Genomic DNA, 26,284 nt, shown 5'->3' with positions numbered 1-26,284 from the left:
ACATGTGAGGTGCAAGCTACTTTCTCATAGTTGACGGCCGAAGGACCCTGTGAAAAAGATGGGTGTGAAAGGCAAAAGTTGTAACAAGTTACACTTGTTAGATTCTAGGTGAATTTTGGTGTTAGTTTGCCCCTAGAACCATTAATTAGCCATTAAGTGTCAGTGGTGACACTAGGGACTAGGCATTAATTAATGGATTAATGCTTGTCCAAGGGTCAATTAATACACGGGACCACTTTGGGTTGCAAATGGCCTAGCTAATTAATTTTTGGATGGGCAAGGTCAATTTTTTGGGCATGGATTAAGGGCTGAATTAATTTCCAGAATTAATTAATTCTGAAAATTAATTAAATGACTCGAAATTGCTGAAAATTGATTAAGAAAGCTGCCACTTGGCAAAACTTTCCCATGCAAGTGGAGAAAAGGCTAAATAGGGCTGAAGGGAGAGGGAAATCTCGTTTTTTCATTTTGGAGCTGTTGGAAACAAGTGTTGGACTGTTGCTGCCAACTTTTGGGGCCAATTCCCAGCCATTGGAGACCATTTTGGTGATGGAGATTGCATATTCTTGACCTTGGGAAGCTGACAATTGCTGCTGATGCACTTTCTCCTGAAGATCACAGTCTCTGATGCTCCTATTGTTGTTGGTGCATCCGTTTGGGCTGGTACAGCAAGGCAGCAACTGATTTTGATCAGTTCTTCACGACAAATCTCAAAATTTTCTCTCTCTATAGCATTCTCTCATCTCCTTCAGCCATTCTCAGCAATTCTCAGCCATTCGGAGGAGATCTCGGCCATTTTTGGTGGGCTGATCTGTAATTTCTGCAGTAAACCCTAATTCACAACAGAAATTAGGGTTTAGCAGCCACCTTGGGATCCGTGCCAGAGATTGAAGGCTCGAGGGACTGAAATCAGCAGCTGATAATTTAAGATTATCAAGGGATTTCAGGAGCCAGCCCATCCCGAATTGATTTGGGGCAGCATTTGGCCAGCCAAGGGTCAAATTGGAGAAGAAGTCCTGGGTGAAACAAGGGGCAAATGACCCAAAAGGCTTGCTAGACATTTATGACAGCAAGAGCAATTGGTTAGCAGGAGGAGATTGAAGAATCTCAAGTCGTACTCCTTCCAATTGAATGAAAGCTAAAGAAATACCAGAAGGGGCACCAATTTTGGGGCCAACAGGGTGCTTACTGTCCAAGAATGTTATGGTAAAGTGTGTATTTCATTTTATATGCATTTATTTATTGCTATAATTAACTCTTAAATCAGGTTATCACCACCCATTCCAAGAAGGAAGGCTGGTTTCAGCCTTCCACAGGAGGGAGAGGTCATTGGACTTCACTTGGGGATACATGCGGCTAGGTGGTGTCCTGCTGGAGAGATTGGACAGGATTTATGTGGGAGAGTGGGAGGCTCCTGTGGAGGCCAGATTGAGCGGTTGGCAGGCACCACGTTATCCGATCATTGCCCGGTTCTCCTGACACGTGACCCCCAGCATCCACCCTAGACACACGATCTTGTCGGATCCCTGACTCAATCTATAAGAGGGAGGAGGTAACGAGACAGATAGAGGTGATTTGGACCAGAGAGTGGCGCAGGAGGGACCGATAGCAAAGGAGGTTGCAGAGGTCCTAGCAAAGTCAAGCAGAATCTACCAAAAGGCAGCCATATAGGCCAAGCAGCAGAGCTAGGAGGAGAAGAGGGCACTCCAGCCGGACCTTGCAGCCATGCAGAAATTATTACAGGAGGCACCAGGGGATCCCACCCTCCACACACAGGAGGTGTGTGCACGAGCAGTCACTGCTAGCCTAGAGGACATGCGCTCGGAGTTTTCTTTCCGAACCTCAACAACCTTCTACGAGTGGAAGGGGGACACGATGTGCAGGGAGTTTTTCCAGGTGCACCAACCTCGCACCGCAAGAGAGCAGATATGCAGCCTTTGAGATCAGTATGGGAGGACTTGTTCCAGCCCAAACAAGGTGATGGAGATTGCCACCAACTATTACACGCGCCTCTTCCAACAGGAGACAGCTTCAGCTAGAGCACAGAGATGTCGACAGCAGGTATGGGATCTTATCCGGTCCCTCGTCACACAGAGGAGATGGGACGCTCCCTCCTAGCCCCCTTCACAGAGAAGGAACTAGAGGAGGCTTTCCATACACACGATGGGCAAAAATGCCTGGGGCAGGATGGCCTCTCTAAGGCCTTCTTCACTACCTACTGGGAAGTGGTGAAGAACCCCCTAAGGCTTTGTCCAAGATAGAAGCATCCTATACAATGTATTTACCTTCTTTGAGGCAACAGAGTGGGCTCAGCACAGTGGGCAGAGATTGGCCGTACTACTCTTGGATTTCGAGAAAGCTTATGACAGGGTGCACTGGGATTTCCTAGAGGGCATGGTGAGGTTGGGATTCTCCCAGGTTTGGATTCGTGGGGTCTCTGCCCTTTACAGATCGGCCACCAGCAGGGTTCTCATAGGCAGAAGGAGAGGGGAGAAGTTTCGGCTGGAGAGATCGGTTCGACAGGGCTGCCCCCTGGCCCCATACATGTTTCTTCTCTTCGCAAAGGCGATGCCTCACTTCCTCAGCTCACGTGTGAGTGGATTACGCGGCCTCTGACTTCTAGTGAGAGAGGAGACTGAGTTGTTAGACTCAGAGTACGCAGATGATACAGCCCTCTACATAGAGGATGATGAGTTGATGCTGGAGAGAGTGAGGCTGGCTCTCGACGTGTTTTGTTCTGCAACGGGAGCGAAAATCAATTGGCGCAGGGATTCCAAGGCCAAAGTGGTGTGGGCAACCATCATACGACATAGGTCAAAGGGAGGACTTGGGATCATAGACCCAAAGTATCAGAGTATGGCCCTCTTGGGCAAGCCAGTTGTCCGCGGTATGACACCAAGAGGGCAGACCTGGAAGGTCTTATTGCATGAGGGCCTAGACTGAGGCTTGGCGGCGAGTGGAGGCCGTCCATGAGATGGATCTTCACGTCATCCCAAATCAACCCCCCCAGATCACCTTTTCTTCACAGCTTACTCCGCATGTGGCAGGGTCTCCATACGGCCCTAATCCAAAGCTCCCCAAGCTACCAGGAGGAGAAAGACCATCAGCTGGTGATCTCGAACCCCCAGGACAAAGATCGGGAAGGGACAAAGATAGGTGAGCGCTCCCACATCTAGTGGGCTGGTGGTGGGAGGCCGGCCCGGCCGGCTCGTACCGTCCGGACATGGCGGGAGGTGTACAGGATGGCGGACGAGGAGGTGTTGCAAAAAGTATTAGGCTGCCAAAGAGAAGTGGAGTTGAGAAGGGAGATAGACACAGTAATACCTTCAGAGTGGCTTGCTCCCCGGATACAAGAGCCGACAGAGCCCGAGGAGGTATGGGCAGCTAGGTTTTCACCAACAGGCATTCCCCTTCAAGTGGCAGGTAGAGTGGGCGGCTCCCCGCAAGGGACTTTCTTCGCCGTTTAGGAGGGGGAACGTCTCACCCTTGACAAAGGGCAACAAGATGAGTGGATTGCCGCCCTTTCCTGGAGGAGGACTCGGGTGGTGGGCCTTCAAGGGAAGACTTGGCGACTGGACCCCTATGTTTTCTGGAAGGAGCTCAAGGAGTGGCACCTTTGGATCTGGGAGGGCAGACCACTTGATGAGCTAGAGTAGGATCCAGGAGAGTGGCTATGGCCGGCCTCTGCAATCGCCAAGAAGCCACCCAGGTTCCTAGAGTACACTGCCAGGATTGGCAGACATGTACTGATGCAGGAGGATATGGACAGAGCGCTGTCACGTAGCACACACTGAGTGGAGCATAGCATCACGGAGCCCTTTCGACGGAACTTCTGGAGTCGCCTATGGGATAGCTGGATGCCAAGGAGGGTGTCGTATTTCTTATGGCTAGTGGTACATGGAGGCTTGGCGGTGGGAAGTTGGCTGGCCCAGATGCAGGAGGGAGGTTGTAAGCGATGCACACAGCAGCCTCTAGAAACCCCAAAGCACTGCCTTTGGTCATGTGAGAAGACACAGCTCGTGCGGAGAGGAGCATGCCGCATCCTTTGCCGTATAGCACCGAGCATTGGATGTATCTCAAGGGGAGCTTTCTGTTGCCACGCAATCAGCTAGGGCCATCACCTTCTATATGAGACCGTGATGCAGGACACAATATTCATTATCGAGGCAGGTCGTGCGCAGTGGTCGGTTTGGAGGCTCTACCCATCCGCCAGGTACTGGAGCCCACAACAGACCACTCGAAGAAATGGGAGATCATAGGGAGTCTTACTGGATGGCATATCTGGAAGGCACGGTGTCAGGAGGCTTTCAGCAAAGAGAGACTTTCAACACATACGACCTTAGAAGAGCACTTTGTACTAGGGCGCTTGGGCAAGTGAACAATTTGCCCACGAGGGACACTGTCCAATTGGCACCTACTGCATGAGCATTCTTCAGCATGTGGCATTGCATCTCCACCTCACTCTTCTCTTGTTCCCCTTTTTGGGCTTGAGAGGGGGTGTTGAGAAACTCTTCACCCGCAATTTGCGTTTTTGAATTTCTACGTTTTGCTTTTAGGGTTTGCAGCCCCAAAAAGGGACGCCATCCTAGACTGACTAGGCCTATTTATAGGCCACTCTCTCATTCATTCCTTACGGTTGATTCACTCATTCCGTCACCTCTTCTCTCTAGCCTCTCCACTACCCTCACACCCCTTCATGACGACATTGCGGTTCATGGTTCGTGGCTGTCTTCATCATCTTCCTTGTGCTACGGCACCCTTGTTTCTTTGTATCACATTCACTCCATGATTCAGATCTTCATCATTCTATTCATCAGAGTTTCTTCTCTCTTCTTCATGTTTGCCGAGTTCACTCCATGTTCCTCCCCACCAACCCTAATGTCTCGCTGGTACGTCATCTTTTGACAGTTGTTGCCCCTACTATTGCCCATGTTTCCCCCATAGAAGAGCTAAAGAAATGAGATTGTAAGGATGTATAGACTTTATTTTTTATTGCTCTTTCAATAAGAGAGCAAACATATCTCATGTACGGTCATGTAAGACCTCAAAGGCAGCTTGGGATGCAACATGCAATGAGGCTAGAATCTCTTACTTGAGAAGAAAATTGGCTAATGCACATATAGATGAGGATGATGCTACGACAGATCACCTTTCTTACATTCAGGATTTAAAAGAGCAGCTTCTGAATATCGATGAGATGCTAACCGATGATGCGATAATAAACATCACCTTGAACTCTCTTCTAGAGTATTACCTTGTGTTTCACACTTTGATGAATGTATCTTTGAGGGGCATAGTAGTCCCTCACATTCATCGAGTTGGCAGGCCTTTTATTGCAAGAGGACAGACTAGGAAAAATGTTGCTATATTCAAGTGATGTCCCTATCCTCTCAAAATATGCAATGCAAAGCAAAATAACCAGTGAAAAGTAAGCAAGCTGCGGGACAGCCATTTGGCAAGGCTGCCCGTGATGCAAATAAAGGAAAGAAAAAAGGAAAATGCTACTACTATGAAAAGCGAGGTCATTAAATTAAAGAATGCATGAAAAGATTGACCATTGAGAATAAGAAAGATTCCAAATCGGCCGTCTAGAAGACATCCCTCTCTCGGTCTTCGAACGCAGACGCTATAACCAACTTCATTGAGGAGGATTATGCAGTTCTAAAATGCAATTGTGACAGTTCTATGGCTTATTCTGCATTTAATACTGCTGAAATGCAGCATGCATGGTACTTTGATAGGTAGGCATCAAAGTTCATCACTCCACGAAAGTGTTTATTTATATCCATACATTCACCCCATGCGAAGAAGAGAGTTACATGTGCAAATAATTCTAGCTATGATGTCTATGGCATTGGTTCAATGCTGATTGCTGCCACAAATGGATTTGACTTTATGCTTGTGGATGTACTGTTTATGCCTAGGATTACAAAAAAATCTCTTGTCAATTTCAGCATTCAATAAGCAAGGCTTTCAGTTCATCTTTGAAAATTACAAGTGCATTGTGAGACATAGAGAGCTCGATTATGCTCTTTGCTTGTTAGGCATTTTGTATAAGGGCCTTTTCTTGTTGGATACATATCAGAGGAGATTTTATGATGCTTTGCCAACTAGCACACTTACACCAACTATGCCGAGTTGTGGCATACTTGTTATCATCACATGAGTCTTGGCAATCTGATGACTCTCTTTGGAGCGCACACATCCTTGGAACTTTCACATGGCTGCAACCAACCATACCAAGATACATTTTCCCATACATTGCATGCATTCCTAGTTGCAATTATTCTCATGACCAAAACTATGCGAAGCATTTATATGACCTGCATTAATACCATGAGTCCTAAACACAGTGGGCTGCATATATGCATTGCCAAACTTGCCACTTTGTGCCCCAACATCATGCCAACATTCTTATACATGGGGTTATGCATATTACTAGCCATACTCGAATACATTGGGCCTTGCATACCATGCATTAGTTGCTACATACCATAAGGAGTTGTGCCATGCATCCCCATATGCGGTCCCTAACCCACCATAGCATGGAAACTAGTACCACCACCAAAGTAACCTGGCTACCCCATAATTGCATCCATGCCTTGCTGTCCAAAAATAATTGGATTGACACTTCCAAGTTGGCCTTGCATATGCAACAATTGCCCCATTGGCATCATTTGCTTATGCTCACTATCCACATTCGCAATAGTATGCTACTATATTGGCTCTTTCTTTGGTGCATCTTGCTGTCCCAAAGCTCTTGAAGATGATGCCGAAACATTTCAGCTACTGTCCTCAGCTCATCTTTAAACTGGTCATCAAATTCCTCTTCCTCTTGCTAATCATCAACTTCTAAAGGCCTAGAAGGACCCACATTTTGGTCTAAACTAGTATTATCAGCTTGTTGTCCATGTTACGTGCCCTGTCCAAGATCACGCATTGCATTTTTCCCAACACTTTCAAAATTTTCAGATTGAGAGGCATCAACCCTAATTTTTGCTATAAATTAGGGTTTAGAGCAAAGATTTTCCAATGTCTCCACCTTTGATGACTCAAATGGCTGGATTCTGCTCATATAACTTGAGAGATGGCAAGAGGATGAGAGAGAATGCTCTAGACACAGAAATTTCAAAGTTTCATTGTGAGAAATGCTGAAAAGCTACTATTATGCTAATCAAACAACCATAGAAGCTCACATCTATAGCTTAGAACCACCAAAGAGACTACTACCCCCTCTTATATATTGTCATCTGCACCGGAAAGATCTTGGGCTGATGTCACCTACTCCTGGAGGGTTGTAAACCATTTCCACATGAGGTAGGAATGGTCCCTAGTGGTTGCAAATGACATTAGCAACATCTTCTTGCTCTCTAACAACCTCCTTTTCTCTCACAATGACTGGAAAAGACTTCTACCAGCCTCAAAAACGTTTTTTCCACTTGCATGAGCAAGTTTTGCCAAATGGCAATCTTCTAATCCCATTTTCCAACATTATCCAGCTTATTAAATTGATTTTCACAATAATGAAATTAAATTGGCTAGACCAATTTGTCTTCCAAGTATCCTTAAGCAGTCATTAACCCTTAGACTAGCATTAATTAATTAATTAATACCTAGTCTCTAATTAATGCTAGAAAAATCAATTCCACCAGCCAATAATTAAATTGGCTAGGCCAATTTGTCTTCCAAGTATCTTGGAGCAATTATTAATCCTTAGAATGGAATTAATTAATTAACTAATGCCTACTCTTTAATATCACTATTGAAGCTAGTGGCCAATAAATTGATCTAGGCCCAAAACTGACACCTGGTACCATCTAGTACTTGTCAGATATGACTTATTATAACTTTTTTATTTGGCACACCTGATATCTCAGGGTCCTAGGTCCCACATTATAAAATAATTGACTTGGACCCCTCACATGTGCAAGTCACATTAGCACATTTGATTAACTTTTAATCAAATGCTAAGCAAAGCAGTAAAATTTCACATCCTCATGACACATGCTTTTGCTATATCAGATATGGGCTGCTTACACTTATTTGGGAATTCAAATCACCAAAATCAGCATTGTATCATCATGTCACACTCACAATACGTTGACAAGCTTTTACATAGGTTCAACATGCAAGACTTTAAACCTATGAGCAGTCCAATGGAGCGGGGGCTAAAGTTGTCCATGCATGATGGTAGTGAGATGCCTGATGTTGCAATTTACAGCCACACCATTGGATGTCTTCTTCACCTTTGCAACACATGCCCTAACATTCAGTTTGCAGTATCTCAAGTAGGTTTATGTACGGTCCATGACCACTACATTAGCAAGTTGCTCAGTGGATCTTTCACTATTTGCAAGGTACTCAAACGTATGCATTATTTTCTTCCAAAGGGAAGACTTGCAACTATAGGCTTACAGAGATTCAAATTGGGCTAGTAACTCTGACACTCAGAAATCTACTAATGGTCATTGTTTCTTTCTTGGCAATTCATGCATTTCACTGTTTAGCAAGAAACAACCTATAGTAGCCACCTCCTCTTGTGAGTCTAACTACAAGGTAGCCTTTACAACACTAGTTGATTGTGTATGGCTGCACATTTTATTGGCTGATCTATAGATCTAATTGGAGGACCCTACACCCATTTCTTTCTAATAGACAGAGTGCTAATACAGTAGCACAAAATCCTATGTTCCATGCTCACACAAAACACATTGAGTTTCACTATCACTATGTCACAGAAAGATGTTATGCATAACAAATCACCTTGGTACATACTCCTACAAAGGAAAATGTTGCATATCTTTTCATACCACTATTATCACGTGAGAAGTTTGGGGTTTTTTGCACGGGGGTGTTAGAATTTGTCATTTTTGGACAGTCCCCAATGTAATTTGTATGATGTGGACACTTATAAAAGTGTCATTGTAGGATGTGTACATCTAGTGTTTTAGGACATTAAAGTAGTGACACTAGGCTCTAGATAAACCTAACTCTAGTTAGTTGGTGCAAGTGTAAACCTTAGACCTAAACCTTCCATATACTTTCACCTATCTTTTAGTTCCACAAGCAAGTACACTCTCTTGCCTTGCTCTCACATTGTCTAGTGTCTACTATTCACTCTTGTTTCTCTCTCCTCCATAGCTAGTTGTGTTTTTCCCATATTCATCTTGTTAGCAGAGTATTTGTCAGCTCATGTGTGAGTCTGAGCTTGATCTGGGCTGGGGCCGACCAACATTTATTGCTCCCCACTTTTCAGCCTATTTATACTCAGTGGCTCCTCCTCAGTCAGTATCATCATCATCATCATCTTCACCATCTGCAAACTCTGTGGAGAGAGGAGCTAGTGCCAGTGCCCACGCAGCCAGTGACTCACTGTTGTATGCGACTGTCTCATGTTCAGATATATGGATTCCATTTCCCGTGCATGCATCTGAGTTCTCATCTGTATCGTGTTCTTTTCTTTTCTCTTTTTGTCTTGTGTTTCAACAGTTTATTTCAGCACATGTTTATGCTTCCACTGCTGCTCCACTTCTGACATGGTATCAGTTTTCAGGATTTGTGTTTCTACTGTGTTTTATTGCTGATTTCAAGACTGTTTTCCCCTTTTCTGCTCAAGCGGCTGCTGCTCCATACAGGCGACCTGTTTGACCTGCGTTTTCTGCAGTTTTACCATCGCCTGCTGCCTACGCACCCTCTACTGCCTGCGTTTTTCATCTGCAGCTGCTGGCAACAGTTTTCTACCTGTTTTTCTGCAGTTTACAGCCTGCGTTTTGCTGATTCAGCATCTCTCGTGGCTGGGTGACTATCAATTCCGGCCGTTTTTGCTGTTTTTGGCAGTTTTTGACTGACTTTTTGACTTTCTGCAGCAGATTTTGTCTTCTATTGATCAGCTTTTGGGTTATAATGCATGTGAACTCTCATTTTCTGCAGTCTGTGCTTGTGTTTTGGCTGTGTTTCCTCTCTAAATTCCATCTCTTCTCTACTTCTCTTCTTATCCTCTCCATAGGGCTCCTCCATGCACTTCCACTGATGATAAGTTACATGGACCTGATTATCTCACATGGAGTGCTGTCATGAAAGCTTGGTTTGTGCAGAAGCGGTTATGGTACATCGTCTGTGGAGCTATTCCTCGACCTATCCATCCTTTTCCTCTTCTTGAAGACTTTGATGAGGACAACCATGAGGAAGCGGTGCTCACATGGAACTCGGACGATACACGTGCTTACTCAGCGTTGCTTCGATGTATTTCTAAAGTGGTCTTACCGGCGGTTACCTCCTGTAGGACATCTCCTAAAGTATGGCAGAAGTTGCAGCAGATGTACGAGGCACCTTCCACCATGCGGGCAGTCACACTTTATGGCCAGCTCCAGCAGATGAAGTTTGAGCCGAAAGATACTATTCAGTCTTTTCTTCTTCGTGTTACGCAGGTACAGGACCAGCTTCGGCACATGCAATCTGCTCTTCCCGAGACGCATCTCGTCAGGACGGTCCTCTACAAGCTCCCCCCGGCGTTTGATGGAGTGGCCAATGCTTTGCGGGCGCAGACATCATCGACTCCTGTCAATTTTACACATATGACCTCGATGCTTCTTGAGCATGAGACATCCTTGAGATTATAGGGGCGGCTTCCGGCACATTATGGAGACGAGGCTTATGTAGCTTCAGCGAGGGGTGACGGGAAGAAGAAGTCGAAGGCCTAGTGTTACCAATGTGGCAAGAAGGTACATTTGCGGAAGGACTGCAAGACGTTAGCGGCTTCCAAGAAGAAGGAGCAGAAGACAAAGCGGGATGTTGACTCTACCGATGAGTTCTCTCCTTCATTAGACTCCGACTCAGATCCTCCGACCAAGGTGAAGTCCAAGGCACGGAAGAGATCCTCTTCTTCGGATCGCGAGAAGGGCTTGGTGGCCCCTTCCTCGGCTACTTTCTAGTGGTGGTGATGAGGTCATCCCTCACGACTCTCTTGTGCCAGAGAGGGAGTGTGAGCGGGTGTTCAGATGGGGCAGCTGCGCCTCATCTATACTTTTATACAGGTGCACAGGTTCCAGAGAGGGACGTCCCTGACGCATCGACTTCAGCCTGGCGGAATCAAATCCTGGAGCTGGGATTGACATCCAGGTTCATGATGAGCTAGTTATCTGACAGAGAGCGGGAGACTTTCGTCTGGAACTCACATGAGGGGACACTTTGGCGGTCTGGCCAAAGGCGGGGAATCCATGGTCACGTATGTTCAGGGGCATTTTTGACAGGATCGTCTTGTATGTTACTGCGAGACATTGGTAACGCACACAGAGACATGCTATGATCTTCTTTATTTTCAGGTGTTTGGTACGATCGACATCGACATCAGGTTTTCTCCGAGGCACCTTGGTGGTGGCTTGATCACCCACTGCTTGGGTATCCATGGTTCTACTTGATGGTTCTATGTTGTCTAGTTTCTGATCCCTTTTTTCCTTGTACTATTGTATTGTATCAGATCACCCATGCTCTGAGAGAGGGTGTTAGCAGAGTATTTGTCAGCTCATGTGTGAGTCTGAGCTTGATCTGGGCTGGGCATTTTTATTAGGTATTTTAGGTATTTTTCTGGTGTGGCATTTTATGCCAGTGGAGCATTTTATGCACCAGTCGGCCAGCATTAATGCTGGCCGACCAGCATTTATTACTCCCCACTTTTCAGCCTATTTATACTCAGTGGCTCCTCCTCAGTCAGTATCATCATCATCATCATCTTCACCATCTGCAGACTCTGTGGAGAGAGGAGCCCGTGCCAGTGCCCACGCAACCAGTGACTCACTGTTGTATGCGACTGTCTCGTGTTCAGATATATGGATTCCATTTCCCATGCATACATCTGAGTTCTCATCTGTATCGTGTTCTTTTCTTTTCTCTTTTTGTCTTGTGTTTCAGCAGTTTATTTCAGCACATGTTTATGCTTCCACCGCTGCTCCACTTCTAACACATCTTCTGTGTTCATTCTCTCTATGTTATCTAACCATAACTGTATTTTTTTATTAGTCTATGCGTTTGTTGTACGATTGTGTTTGTATTCTGCCGTCAAGCATTTTTTTAAATGATATTTGAGCTAGGTACTCATTGCAAAAACCTATATCATTAATTGGAAAGCCAGTCTTCACAAACAAGAACTATAGACATTGAACACTTCCACATCAACTTAGTCTTCAAAGAAGCCTATGCCAAGAACTAAGCAAGAGTGGGTTTCATAGCCTACCCCACATGGCCCCAACATGGATGGAGATACTTTTGACTACCCTGGAGAGACACGTCCTTATCCTACTACAAACGAGAAGCTACAGGTGATCATGGCTCACAAAGCGAAGAATATTGAAAAGCTTGACAAATGAATAGCAGTTCGACAATTGCTAGTCGATGAGATATATAATATTCTTTCTCATACCTAATATGTATAAATCTAATGATGGTTGCGAGCCCGTCGAGACCTCCACCCTTGTTGAAGAAAGAGATCCAAAGTATATTTATTCCTTTTAAACTCTTCCATCTACTCTAATGCAAGGTATACAAGTTTTTACTTTTGTCCCTTGTTTCTCTTGAAAAAGTTATCTAGAAAATACTTTCATTTTGTGCAGCAAGTGATCTCACACCATAGCATGCCTATGTTCAATAAATTTAAGTATCAACTACTGTGTTACGTTACGCTCAATTGTTTGACCAATATCATAGTGGACATTCGTAGGGGGGCTCCACTTGTTTCTTTCCAAAAGAGGCAATAAGGAAAAGGAAAACAAACTTTAAATCAAAATTAAAACCAAACTCAAACTGAAAATCAAAACCAAGCTAGTAACTCACAAGATAACTGCCAATCATCCTGAAAACCAAGGTTATAAAATGTAGAAAAGAAAAAAAAGGATTGCCAATATTGCCAAAAGACTGACCATTTTGATGAGAAGTCTCCATCAAACTCAAGAGACACAATCCAAATAAAAGACTCGAGACCCCCACCATGAGCAGGGAAGACAAGGTGGTAGCAACCAAAATCATGAATAATGGTGAGGCCAAATGTCATCAAGGCTCAGAATTTTATTGCTTTGGTTAGCTGTTGATGAAAGTTTAATCAAATGTGCTAATATGACTGGCATGTGTGAGATGCAAGTTAATTATTTCAGTATGTGGGACCCAAACCCCAAAATATTTGTTGTTGCGAAAGACAAAAGTTGTAATAAGTTATGTCTAACTACTAATGTCAATGGTGAACTAAGAGACTATGCATTAATTAAATAACTAATGCTATCCTAGGAATCAATAGCTGCTCACGGAGACTTCAGAGGAAAATTGGCCTAGCCAATTTAATTATTACTTCGATATTCCAAAAATTTAATAGGCTAGATAGTGTTGAAAAATGACATTAGAAGACCGACACTTGGCAAAACTTGCCAATGTAAGTGGAAAAAAGGTTTTTGGGGATTAGTGGAAGTCTACCCTAGCCATTGCGAGAGAGGAGAAGTGTTAAAGAACAAAGAGATACTATTGATGTGATTTGCAACCACCAAGGACCAGTCCTAAAACAGGTGACAGCAGTTTGGAGCCCTCCAAGTGCAGGTGACAACAGCCCAAGCTCCTTCTAATACACCTAACAGCATAAAAGAGGGGACAACAATCTTTCTGGTGGTCCCAAGGTATAGGTGACTATTTGAGTACGGTATAGGTGACTATTTGGGCTTAACTTGTCTTTCAAGGAGCAAAGTGAAGGCCAATCCCTGAGCGAACCGAGGGGTAAATTAGTTTGAAGGCTTGCTAGTCACTTTTGACAACAAGAGGCACTTGGACTAGAGGAAGAGATCAAAAAATCTTAGTTGTACTCCATCCATTTGCAATAAAAGCTACAGAAATACCATAAGAGGTTTGAGGCCAACACACTGTAGATTGTTGGTGCCTAAACTCTATTGTCCACACCGCCCATGGAGGATATCTCAATTTGAGTTGCTACCCACTTGGCGCCAACTTTCAGACACTCCTAGACTGTTGGTGACTGCTGTTCAGCCCTTCTCCACGCTGTTTCAACTTTCCTTACATCTGGCGACCTGTTTTCAGCATGTTGATCATGACATAGCCTGCATTTACTGCTGTTTACTCCCTGCAAGTTTGTGTTTTCTGTACACCTACCTGGATGGACAGCTGAAGTCACCGTACAGCCTGACTACGTCATCATCTGGCTGCATTCTTGCTGTCTGCCGTGCCGCCTCAGCTGCCACATCATCAACATTCCTGCATTTTGTTGTTCTCACTGATGGGCTCCATTTGAAATAAGTCCAACCATCTTCGAGCTACGTTTGCTGCTGCCAGACAGATGTGATGACTGGCTGCTGCATTTCAAGATTTGTACAACACTCTTTTGCTCATACTCTTTGCCCTAGTCCTAAAGACAAGGAGTTTGGTGGTTTGTATCCACCTTGCATAGAGTGCTTGCTACATTGAGCATTGTACTTATTCATTATTCAATTTCTATTCATCTTCTGTGTTCATTGTCTCTATGTTACCCTTACCCTAACTATGTTTCTTTATTAGTCTTTGTTTGTCGTACAATTGTATTTGTATTCTGTAGTCGAGTATGTCTTCACATCAGCCTCCTTCAATTAGAACTCCGTAGACACAAATAGTCCCTATTGAGATTCTCAATAGCATGGCCAATACAAAGCACTAGCCAACAAGCTTTTATACACTCATTGAAACTAGTTCGAACTCTAGAGTTTAGACACAACATGCACCCTCATTCAAGAGGCTCTCAACTACACTCGAGATACTATAGCAAACCCATGCCCATCACTACTCCTAGACTCCATGCTACTCTGACTTTGATAACTTACCTCCTAGTTACAACACTTGTTAATGGACATTCTTGCAAGATACACATCTCATATCAAAGTAGTATCCCCCTTTTGTTCAAACCATGAATAGTCATAGGAATAGCTTTTATGTTATATTGATTACCATTATGTGGCACATGATGAAAGTTCTCCTCTTTGAAATCTATATAATACTCTGGGACTCAAAGGTAGCTTCCTTTTTGACTATGATGCCTTCCTTCAAGAGTTGTTGAACTATGGCAACCAAAGGGGCATGACATTTGATCCCATAGTATGTTAGAAGCTAGAATCTTTAGTGAAGCATTTATTTTGGTAGAAATCATTTGGCTATCAATTGCCCCAAAAAGTTCAATAATAAGGTCTAAACTCTAAATTTTCCCACTTCAATGTCTCGAATCTTGATTTCAAGTTTGAATTTTAACCCATGTTCTTTCTCCAATACACTTTAGGATATGAGAGAAATTATGTGGACTTTGTATGGTACCAAACATACATTAGAAAAAGTTCAATTACATATGGGGGTGTTTCGTAGAAAATTAAGAATCAACCTATTATATATACACTCTAAACTTATTGCTTTCAACAAGATGATTCACAATACAAAATCTAAATAGAGTGACAAGGTGATCAATGATAAAGATAGATTTAAGTCCCAAATAGAGAGGGTAAGGTAACAGAAGATAGAGCTACTCCTAGAAATTGGGGACGACAAAGAGGGGAGGTAGAGATACACAGAGAAGTTAAGGAAGAGATCGTGATAAGAGAGGTGCATGACAAGATAGATGAAGAGGTAGAACAAGATGAAGAGAAAGAGCTTAAGGCTTGTTATGTTAGGTAGAGGTAGAAGGTGCATCCAAAAGAGAGTCCGGAAAATGGTCATGAAAAGGCCAAAAAACAAGGAGCAAGACACTCTTTGAAGCTTGTGAAATCAATCCCGACCATAGGGATCTCGTATGGATCATAAAGATCAAGCCTAACTTGGTAAATCATACTAAAAGTGTCCTCCAAAGACAAAGCAAGCTATATCTTTTTATACACAAAGATATACAACAAGTTTAGCACACGATAGTTGTAGCAACTCATCTATTGTGGCTCAAACTTGCCTATCATGGTTATCAAAAAGAAAAAGTACAGTACGGTACAGTGTGATAAAAAATGGTTCTAAATGCTATCTTAAGATTTTTAAAGGTACAACACAATAAAATATGATAATAGTAGTTAGTTGAATCTTAAGCATAATTTCATGAGACAACCATATTAGTACAAGAAGCATTTGACGCACCCCAAAGTCTAGATGGAATTGGAAAATACCTATAATATGTGAAATTTTATTGCTTTGCTTAGCATTTGATTAAAAGTTAGTCAAATGTGCTAATATGACTTACACATATAAGATGCAAGTTAATTGTTTCACAATGTGGAGTCTAAAACCTCAAGATACCAATTGGTGCCAAAGGTAAAAGTTCTAATAAGTTATATTTGATAGTCACTAGGTGGTAAGTTATATTTGATAGTCACTAGGTGGTACAGGTGTTAGATTTAGACTTAGACTAATTTATTGTCCACTAATATCAATGGTCACATTAGAGAATAGGCATTATTTAATTAATTAATGCCAATCTAAGGGTCAATAACTGCTCAAGGATACTTGGAAGAAAAATTGTTGATTGGTAAAATTAATTTTCTAGGCACTATACTAATTATTAAATTAATATTCTAGAAATTACTTAAATAACCTTGATAATCCTCCAAAATGAAATTGGCAAAACTTGTCCACACAAGTGGGAAAAACTTATCTAGGGGTTGGTGGAAGCCTATTCCAACCATTCTGAGAGCGAACAAGGTTGTTAGAGAGCAAGGAGAGGTTGCTGATGTGATTTGCAACTAGTAGGGATCAATCCTACAGCATGTGACAACAATTTAAAGCCCTCTAGAAGCAAGTGACAGCAACCCAAGGTTCTTCTAGTGTAGATGACAGTATATAGGATAAGATAATAGTCTTTCTGGTGGTCCTAAGTTGTAGGTGATAGCCTCTATGGCTATTTAAGCAAGGCAAAAGTAGCTTTTCAACGTTTCTCGCAATGAAACTTTGAAATTTCTCTCTCTACAGCATTCTTTCTCATCCCCTAGCCATCTCTCGAGTTTATCTCGGTGTTTTTCAGTAGTTTAAGCCATCAAAGGAAGGAATGACTGTAAACCCTAAGCAAAAATTAGGGTTTGACTGTCACCTTGGGATACATGCTTAGAATTGAGGGCCAAGAACTTGAATTCCAGCAGCTAAAATTGAGAAATTTCAAGGAGATTCAAGAGGCCAACCAACCAATCTAAGATTTGGAGCTGAATTTGTCTTTCAAGGAGCAGAGTGAAGGGCAATCCCCAAGCAAACCAAGGGGAAAATTAATCTGAAGGCTTGCCAGTCAATTTTGACATCAAGAGACACTTAGATTAGTAGAGAAGATCAGAGAATCTCAATTGCACTCCTTCCACTTGCAATATAAGATAAAGAAATACCACAAGGGGTACTAATTTTGGGGCCAACAGGGTGTCTATTGTTTAAGATTAAAGTGACAAAGTGTACATTTTCAGTTTGCATGAATTTTGTGCTTGCTGTAGTTAGTGCTTAATCAAGTTATTTACCACCCTATCCGAGAAGGAAGGCTGGTTTCACCTTACATATATGGTACCAGTGCAATCTGTTGCATATGTTGCGTAGTATGCATTTGATGACTACTGTGAGATAGGTATACATTACATTAACAAGTGATTTGTTACTTCAGACATGTTTAGTCATACACCAATGTCTTATTTAGTTTCCTAAGCAACTAAGTAATATTTCAAACTAACATGTAAATGTATAGGTGCTCAAGCTTTCAGCAAGCACACTCAAACGTATAAATAAAGAGTGTGATCTAGAGGAAGAGCAACTATTTCAAAACTTCTACACTGAGCTACACAAGATAGATTAGCAAGTCTCTCACAACTATGCTCCATAGTGTCTTTCTTCGAGCTTGTGCCACTTGTGGTAAAGTATTGATATTTGTAGCCATGTACATGATGAAACCTTTAGATGCTACACAAAGCATGGTAGTGGCTCAAGCGCACTTTCATTGCATTGCCACTATGGCCCATGAGGATACACCCATTTCCAGCTTTATTGTAGAATTAGACAGCCCTAGTACAATGAATAATGGTAATCTCATTACAAAGTGTGATTTTGGCAAGGTCTCTACTTCATCCTCCAGGAGTGGCAAGCAACATTCGAGTTTGGATCATGAGCATGAGACGAGCATCTAGATTTTACCCTGTGGATCCTTACTCTTGACTCTTGTCCCTAAGTTTTTTGCACACACTTCTGTTTGTATGATGTTGCTTTCAACTATCTTGTGTGCACCTATGTTTGGACTGTATTGTTTTGAGTCTCAACATCAAGCAAAGCCCTTAAATTATGTGTAAAATCTTTTTGTATTTGGACATAGCATCAGATGTACATCCAAGACTTTTTAGCTCATTTGGTTCCATACTAACATCTATAATTATCAATAGGTTGCCACAGACATGACAGCTATGATTATTATGGATCCCAAAATTAAACCTATTCCTACAACACATTGTACATCATATCATGGTGCATGACACTTCACATATTAAATCATGATGCATGTCACTACGCAGTTAGGACTTACGATTTTATTCAGAATAGGGTTAGCGTTTCTTTTTTTTCAGAGAAATAGGATCAGGGTTTCTGATGAATAAGGCACAGTGTACATAATAAATCCTGGTCCATACACAGTGAAACTCTGATAATTTACAGTGTTCACATATTGTCCTTCAACTGTGCAATAAAATGATAAGGTCAAAACTCTTAAGGCATTTATAGTGTTTGCATAGTAACCTTGAATAGTGCCTTGAAAGAAAAAGTCACAATGTTCCTAATTACTTGACATCGAGCGTTGTGGACGACCATAAGTTTACAATAGAACAGCATTATCTCAAACAAGGAGCTGCTTATAACTTTTTTTTGATTAGTCCAGCAAAGATGGCTGCTATTTTACTGTTTTCAAACTTTTATTGCAAAATCCGTTTTCCTGCACCTATTATCTTGGAAAAAAAAGGACCTCACTCACTACCAGCACAGAGCTCAAGTACTCACAGGATGAAAGCGAACGCATAGTTGTTCAGATTTGTCATACACAACCCGGATACAATGTTCTTTATCAACATCCCATATTCGAACACTTCGATCCATTGATGATGAACACAAATACTGGTTGTTCAATGAGAAATCAAAATCTGAAAGGAATCACATAGGGGATTCAAACCTCAACCAAGCTTTTTTAGTTTTTTTGGGGTGGTGTTTCGGCTGTGTTTGGTTGTTCAATAAAAAATCAAAATCTGAAAGGAAAGGCTTGCGGTGGGTGGGCGGTGGTATGGGGGGGGTGTGGTGTGGTGGTGGTGTGTGTGGCGGTGGGTGGGTGGGTCATTGGTTTTTGGGTGAGTGGTGTGGGTGGTGGTATGGGGGTGTGTGGTGTGGTGGTGGTGTGTGTGCATACGGTGTTTCTACTTGCCTGTCATACTTTTTGAATGCCCTTGGAACTGATGTAAAATGCAGGGGGATCTAGCACAGTGCACACTGCAAGCCTTCCATCAGAAGCACCAAAGCCTAGCAACTCTGAGCTTCGATGCCCAAATCTAACAACATTAACTGCAAACACAGAGACCATTTGGTCGGTGGGTGGTTTTTGGTTGGGTGGTGTGGGTAGTGGTGTGCGGATGGTGGTATGGGGGCATGTGGGGGGGTGGTGGTGGTGTGTGTGCATATGGTGTTTCAACTTGCCTGTGATACTTTTTGAATGCCCTTGAAACTGATGTAAAATGCGAGGGGGGTCTAGCACAGTGCACACTGCAAGCCTTCCATCAGAAGCACCAAAGCCTAGCAACTCTGAGCTTCGATGCCCAAATCTAACAACATTAACTGCATACACAAAGACCATTTCACTGATTAGTGATAGAAATTCACCCATGTCATAAATCTGACATGACAGGATATTCAACATCATTTTAGCATCCATGTGAATCATGAAACACTGTTACCCGATGATTTGAACTGATCAAAGATGCAATGCATTCCCACAAAAGAGTCCCCGGGGGCTTTTGGCAGTTGTGCATGTTCTACATCGCTTAAGAGTGAGCTGAAGCTGGTGCCTCTACTCATTCCAAGCAGATCCTGTCAAATGGTTCACCTAGAATTGTAAGCTCATATGTTTACCGGTTTCAATATGTTACCTTGTGAATGAATCATAAATCAGGACATGCACAAATGCTTCAACAAGTGCTAGATTGTGACCAGAAGGAGACATGACATGATGAAGCCATTCAAAGCATTTATCCATGATCTCTATTCTCATTGAGTAAAGGAGACATTTTACCAATTATTTGGGTAAAGCCATTCCAAAGGATTTATCAATGGTGTTGACCCCTATTAGACAAAGGAGAGAACAAATCCTTAGACACACTTGATTTGTTTTTCAGGCAGGTCATGTTCACATGATTGCTACCCTCTTTTGATACTTAAATGGTAGCTAAAGCAATTCTTAGTTGAATATTCTTCGTTTTGCAGTTGCTGCCTCAAGCCATTGATCGGTTCAGTGCATCATCACTTATGTTCTCGAAGAATAAATAAGTGATTGCAAGAAAAAAATCAATGATTTCTAGAAGATGAGGTGATTTAGCTCCTAGCTAACATATCAGCAATTTTCTTGTCAAAGTGCAAGCACATGACATACAATCATCTTGTTCAAAAAAGCAGAAAAGACTATTCAATCTTCCCGAGCTTCTTCAGGAACATACCTCTGTCATTGCACCAACCACCCTTTAGAATAACCCCATACAACAGGGCATATATAAATACTGCACATTAGCATTAAAAATTTCCTGCAAGTACTTATAGAGGACATTGTAAGCCTTTCTCATTGTACAGTACATTAGAACCAGCTGCACACTTCACACCATCATTAGGCTCCCCAACCTATCTCATGTTGCAGCCCAGAAAGCTATGTCGTTCACCAGCCTTGATTGTCAACAGATAGAGCACGAAAGCAATCAAAAAGATAGAGCCCACCAACAACCCACCCAAAAAAAAAAGAAACACACTACAACTAGCACAATCAAGTCAAAGTTTGTCTTAGGGTCATGCTTCTCAGGTACGAAAAGCATGGTACAATATGGTACGATAAAATACGGTACTAAATGGCATCTTAATATTTTTAAAAGTACAATACAATAAAAATGCATTACTCTATCCTAAAAGCAACTTAAAACCTGGTTCTTTTTGAGAAAATAAGGTAGAGAAATTGTTTGAATCTCAAATAACCTAATCTTGGGAGAATCATATTAATATAAGGAGCATTTAGCTCATCTCATAGTGCAGTTCAAACAGAAAAAGAAGTATCCACTAAGTTTGTGCCTTATGGTAGTAATACGTAGGGTACGGTAGAGTATGACCCCTTTCGTACGTGGTACTAGTGCAACTATGGTTAGTGTGTAGTTAGTGTTAGTGAGTAAGATGGGCAGCTAGCCACATTGGCCTTTACCCCAACCACCTCCCACTTAAAGGCCAATATGCCATTAAGGGAGACCAAAGAATAAGATAATGTGTGAGATAAATACATGTGAGGTACCCTTACCCAATGCCTATCAACACCCCCCAATGTGCAAACTTTTCAAAGGGCAAACTCTTGGTGAGAAAGTCTGCATGGTTATCATCAGTATGAGCTTTGACAAGCCCAACTCGCTTGTCCTCAAGCACCTAAGACAAATGAAGTGATACCTCACTTCAATGTGCTCGGGTTTTCTATGAAACACAAGATTTTTTGCCAGCATGATGACACTCTCACTATTGATATGCATCAATGGCATGTCTTGGCCAAGGCCCAAGTCTCCCAATTGACAAGTAAGCCATACACCTTCCTTCTATGTCTCTCTATGGCTACGACATACTCAACTTCAATATTAGATAATGCCACACATTTTTGCAAACAAGACATCCATGAGATTACACCACTATATAAGGTAAAACATATTCTATGGTTGACTTTCTATTGTCAATATTCCTATCATAGTTTGCATTTGTGTACCCATGTACACCAGTATTACTCCTCCCAAAGCATATGCACATATCTCTTGTACTATTCAAGTACCTCAAGGTACCTCTTACTACTTCCCAATGCTTGTTGCTAGGATTTGACATGTACTTGCTTACTACACCCACTACAAAAGCAATGTCCAAGCAAGTGGCAATCATTGCACACATGAGATTGCCCACATATGATTGATATGGAACCTTAGCCTTTTGAACCCTCTCCTCATCAAACTTGAGGCAATAACCAACACTAAGTTTTACATACGGAGGCAATGGAGCACTAGTTACCCCCCCCCTTTTCCCTTCCGACTCCATATTGAAACACTACAACAATTTATTGACATAATCATTATGGGACTAATAGAGCAAACTCTTTGTTATATCCCTAATTATGCAAATATCAAGAATGTGATTTACATGTCCTAAATCCTTCATTTCAAAGGTTTCTATTAATATTTTCTTCAAGGCATCAATCTCATACTTGTTTTTCCCAACTATCAACACGTCATCCACATAAAGGATCAACACTATCAAGATGTCATATTTAGCCTTTCTAGTAAATTTCAGCCACATGCTTTATATATTCTTACTCATTCAATAAGCTCTTTCTACTCACCTTGAACACATCAAAGCACAAAAGAAGAATCACCTTGTTGTCTATTGCATGCAAAAATTGCAGTTTCAAAATCCTAATTCCTAGATTTGCAGCAAATCAGCTCCATTGTATATGATTCGTGCACTCTATGCCCGTGGTTTGTTTCAATACAATCTTGTAAAGGGGCACGGCTAATTCCAGTCTCATCGTGGTGTTGCGTCTTTCTCTCTCTTTCTTTATGTCTACACACACACATAAACACATATATATATCTCACTCCCCCTCCCCTCTATCTTTTAATCTACATGCTAATAGTTAACCAAGTTGATTAAGTTCAAAGTATTATCATTCTCATATTTTATCAAAGCAAATCATAAGAGCCATCAGCCACATTCGATGTGAATGGGAGGGCCTATTCTTAAAGGCACTATGCACCCATGAGCCTAGGAAGGGGAAGGCATGCATTGAGATTCCTTTAGAGCAATTGAAACATGCATGGAAGAAGTATGGATGCATTATCTTATGTGATGAATGGTTTGATGCCTACAAGAGAAATGTATGTAATGTGATAGTCTCTTACTGCAAGGGTGTGAAGAAAACTGCTAGGGTTTGCAATGAGGACACACAGAGTGTAGGACCACAACAGAAACACAAAGAGATAGACACAGACACAGAGGGCAAAACTCAAACCCTAAACGCAAAACTCAAAACTCAAAACTCAAACACAAACAGAAGAAGGGAAAGAGAGAACACAACTCTGAAGTGAATGAATGCTGTAATAGAATGTAAGAGTGTACAGTGTGCTCAAGGGCAAAGCAATGTCGGAGTGCGACGTCCACTGGAGACGGATCCCAAGTCTATGACCATCAATCGAAGTGTAGGAGTGCTGAATAGTGAATGACAGCAGGCTAGTCACCAAAATGCAGCAGTCTGGAGGCTGGAAACTAGTAAACGCAGCAATGTACCACCAATCGGAGGCTGAAAACTGTGCACAGTCTGTTGTAAGCAGCTGGTTGAAACAATATCTAATGTGGCTAGCGATGACTGGATGATCAAATCACAGCAGATGATGATGTCATCAGCAGCTGACCTCAGCATCGATGAAGGGAGGGCTGGACAACCACGTGGGAGAAGGCTAATGGCTAAAATCTGCACGTGGAGTGAGAAACCTACACAGACGGAATATGGGTCTGAATGGGGGCAGCCTGTCTATTTATAGATGTGGAAGGGCGGCCCAAAAATTAGGGTTTCCACTGAACTCTCTCGAATTGCTTCCTGCTTTAGGGTTTTTACCTTAAAAGAGCATTTTTTGGTGTGTTTTGGGGCTGTTTAAGAGGCTAATCAGCAAGTAATGCATATTTTAGCTCAACACCCCCTCTTAGGCCCAAAACTGAGTCGAAAGGTTAGGCCAACCACTGTGATATTTATTTACCCCAAGGCGTCCCACCCCAAAGCAGCCAAGGTATCGGACAAAGGGTGCACATCAGCTGCCCAATGGCCTACCAAGACTACAGAGACAATGGTTATCATACCAAGGAAATCCAAGTAGTCACCCCCCAGAGAGGACAAGGCATCGGACAAAGCGTGCACATCGGCTGCCTAGTGGCCTACCAAGCCCCGCAAAGGCGGATGGAACCACATGCTTTTTTTTTTTGGCCTACCAAGCCCTACAAAGGCGGATGGAACTACATGCTTTTATTTACCCCAAGGCGTCCCACCCCAAAGCAGCCAAGGCATCGGACAAAGGGTGCACGTCAGCTGCCCAATGGCCTACCAAGACTACAGAGACGATGGTTATCATACCAAGGGAATCCAAGTAGTCACCCCCCAGAGAGGACAAGGCATCGGACAAAGCGTGCACATCGGCTGCCTAGTGGCCTACCAAGCCCTATAAAGGCGGATGGAACTACATGCTTCTTTTTTTTTTTGAATAAGTGAGCTAAATTTTATGGGATGCGGCCAATTGAGTAAAAGTGACCTAGAAGACGGGAGTAGGAAGGGTACATCCAACACATCACAAAACAATACAAGCTAACCCATCCACTCAAGATGTTGATGACAAGGAAAAATAGGTGATGAGGTATCCATGTGATGAAGGATGGTGGCGTGGTAACAACAGCCGCCGGTGGAAATAGCTTAGGATCCGCTTAAGTAGTGCTCTGCACAATGAGATGCAAAGTATGCTACATACTGAAGAATGCTCATGCAGCAGGTGTCACTTGGATAGTGTCCCTCATGGAAAATTTGTTCACTTGCCCAAGCACCCTAGTACAAAGATGATGAAATCATGCAATGCAAAGAATAAGGTAAAATAGGGGAAAGAAGACAATGTCAAAGATAAAGTACTAAAGCATGTAGAATACCAAGAAGGATAAGAACCCCCTCTCAACCTTGATGTAGATGCCGAAGAAGGAAGAGAAGCCTGATGTCGGTCTTTGGATGGTGCCGAGAACCATAAGGAATGAAAGAAGAGAAAGTGGATGAAGTGGATGAAACACCCCGCTAGAAAAGCAAGGTAGAAATCAACGCCATGATAGCATCAAGAGAGATGCTGCACGATCCGCCTCGAGAGGGGAAACCGCCATACTAGAAGAAAAGCAAGCACTCTTAGGATGATGAAACCATAAAAGGAACGGTGCGCATCCCCATGTCTCTAGCCTAGGTAGAACCAAAGCAATCTGCAAGTTAGCCCTACACTGAAAGACAAAACCCTGCAAAAGAGATGAGAATCTGCAAACACAGAGGTTAGGGGTGAGATGCTCCAAAGCAAAACATAACAAAAAGGAAATCTAACTCAAAAATAAATGCAATGAATATATATGTGTGTGAGTAAATACAGCGAAAGACAAAAGAATGGAAAAGCTAAGGACAATGAATCCTATGGGCCCGACTCTAAGAGTGCGAAAAATGAATGCTAGACTGACCTAGGGTATCCGAAAGGACCTAGAGACATGCTACTCTAAGAAGGTGGCTACCATCGCGTACGTCCAGTAGCAAGGCTCTGCCAAGGGAATGCCTGACGAGGTGGGGAGAAAGGTGAGATAGAGCATGAAGTGTAATGGGATCAGAACCTGCAAACCAATCAACCAGTCCCTCAGTGGTAGTGAAAGAGATGGGTTGTTGAGATTGTACTCGAGCCACATGTCCCACATCAACGGCGGGTGCTGAAGGAGTAGATAAAGCAGGAGCAGAAGGCGTAGCCCTAATGGATTGTGCAGTCGCAGCAGCCTGGAGAGGCTTTTTAGGTAGAAGACCTTGGGCCTTGGAGCGACACTCCTCGTCCACACGGCCTGCTCTCTGGCAGTGTGTGCAAAACCAATTTTTCTTAGGGAGTTGCTACCAGATAGGTCTAGATTATTTGGTTCCATCTGAGAAAGAGAAGTCACCCTTTGATTAGCTTGTCTTCGCATCTTGTGAGTTCTTGCCACTGGTGGTTTTCCCTCCCGAAGAAGAGGCAACCAACCCCCTTTGCTCTAAATAAGGCTGTGATGAGGATTTCTTGTGGACTTGATCATGCAACCTTACATAACGCAAGAACTAGCACTCAAACTCGTAGAAGGTTGGAAATCGAGGTTAGGAGATAATGTGTTGAATGAAATTGAAGTATTTTTCGGGTAACTTATTCAAGAAGAATGTAACCTGATCGTCATCTGACTTTGGAGAGCCAGTAGTGGCGAACTCGACAAGTAACTGCCTATATTCAGCCTTCTT

General features: G+C 42.7%; 1 protein-coding gene across 1 annotated transcript in view; it reads right to left on the bottom strand.

Moving 5' to 3' along the window:
• Positions 1-26,284, bottom strand: part of LOC148019528 (Transducin/WD40 repeat-like superfamily protein) — a 162,418-nt gene that overhangs the window by 74,285 nt on the left and 61,849 nt on the right. Inside the window, exons 4-6 of the mRNA XM_087701021.1 lie at positions 19,932-20,064; positions 19,675-19,812; positions 18,991-19,130 (exon numbers count right to left, since the gene is read on the bottom strand). Of these exons, the coding sequence (XP_087557147.1) occupies positions 18,991-19,130; positions 19,675-19,812; positions 19,932-20,064 (411 nt within the window). The remainder of the gene's footprint in view (positions 1-18,990; positions 19,131-19,674; positions 19,813-19,931; positions 20,065-26,284) is intronic.

Source organism: Lygodium microphyllum, chromosome 19, assembly GCF_053477565.2.
Source record: "Lygodium microphyllum isolate KBCC chromosome 19, Lygodium_microphyllum_v1.1.10, whole genome shotgun sequence".
NCBI lineage: Eukaryota > Viridiplantae > Streptophyta > Polypodiopsida > Schizaeales > Lygodiaceae > Lygodium > Lygodium microphyllum.
The sequence above is the reverse complement of the archived record's forward strand: the minus strand, read 5'-3'. Positions and strand labels throughout refer to the sequence as shown.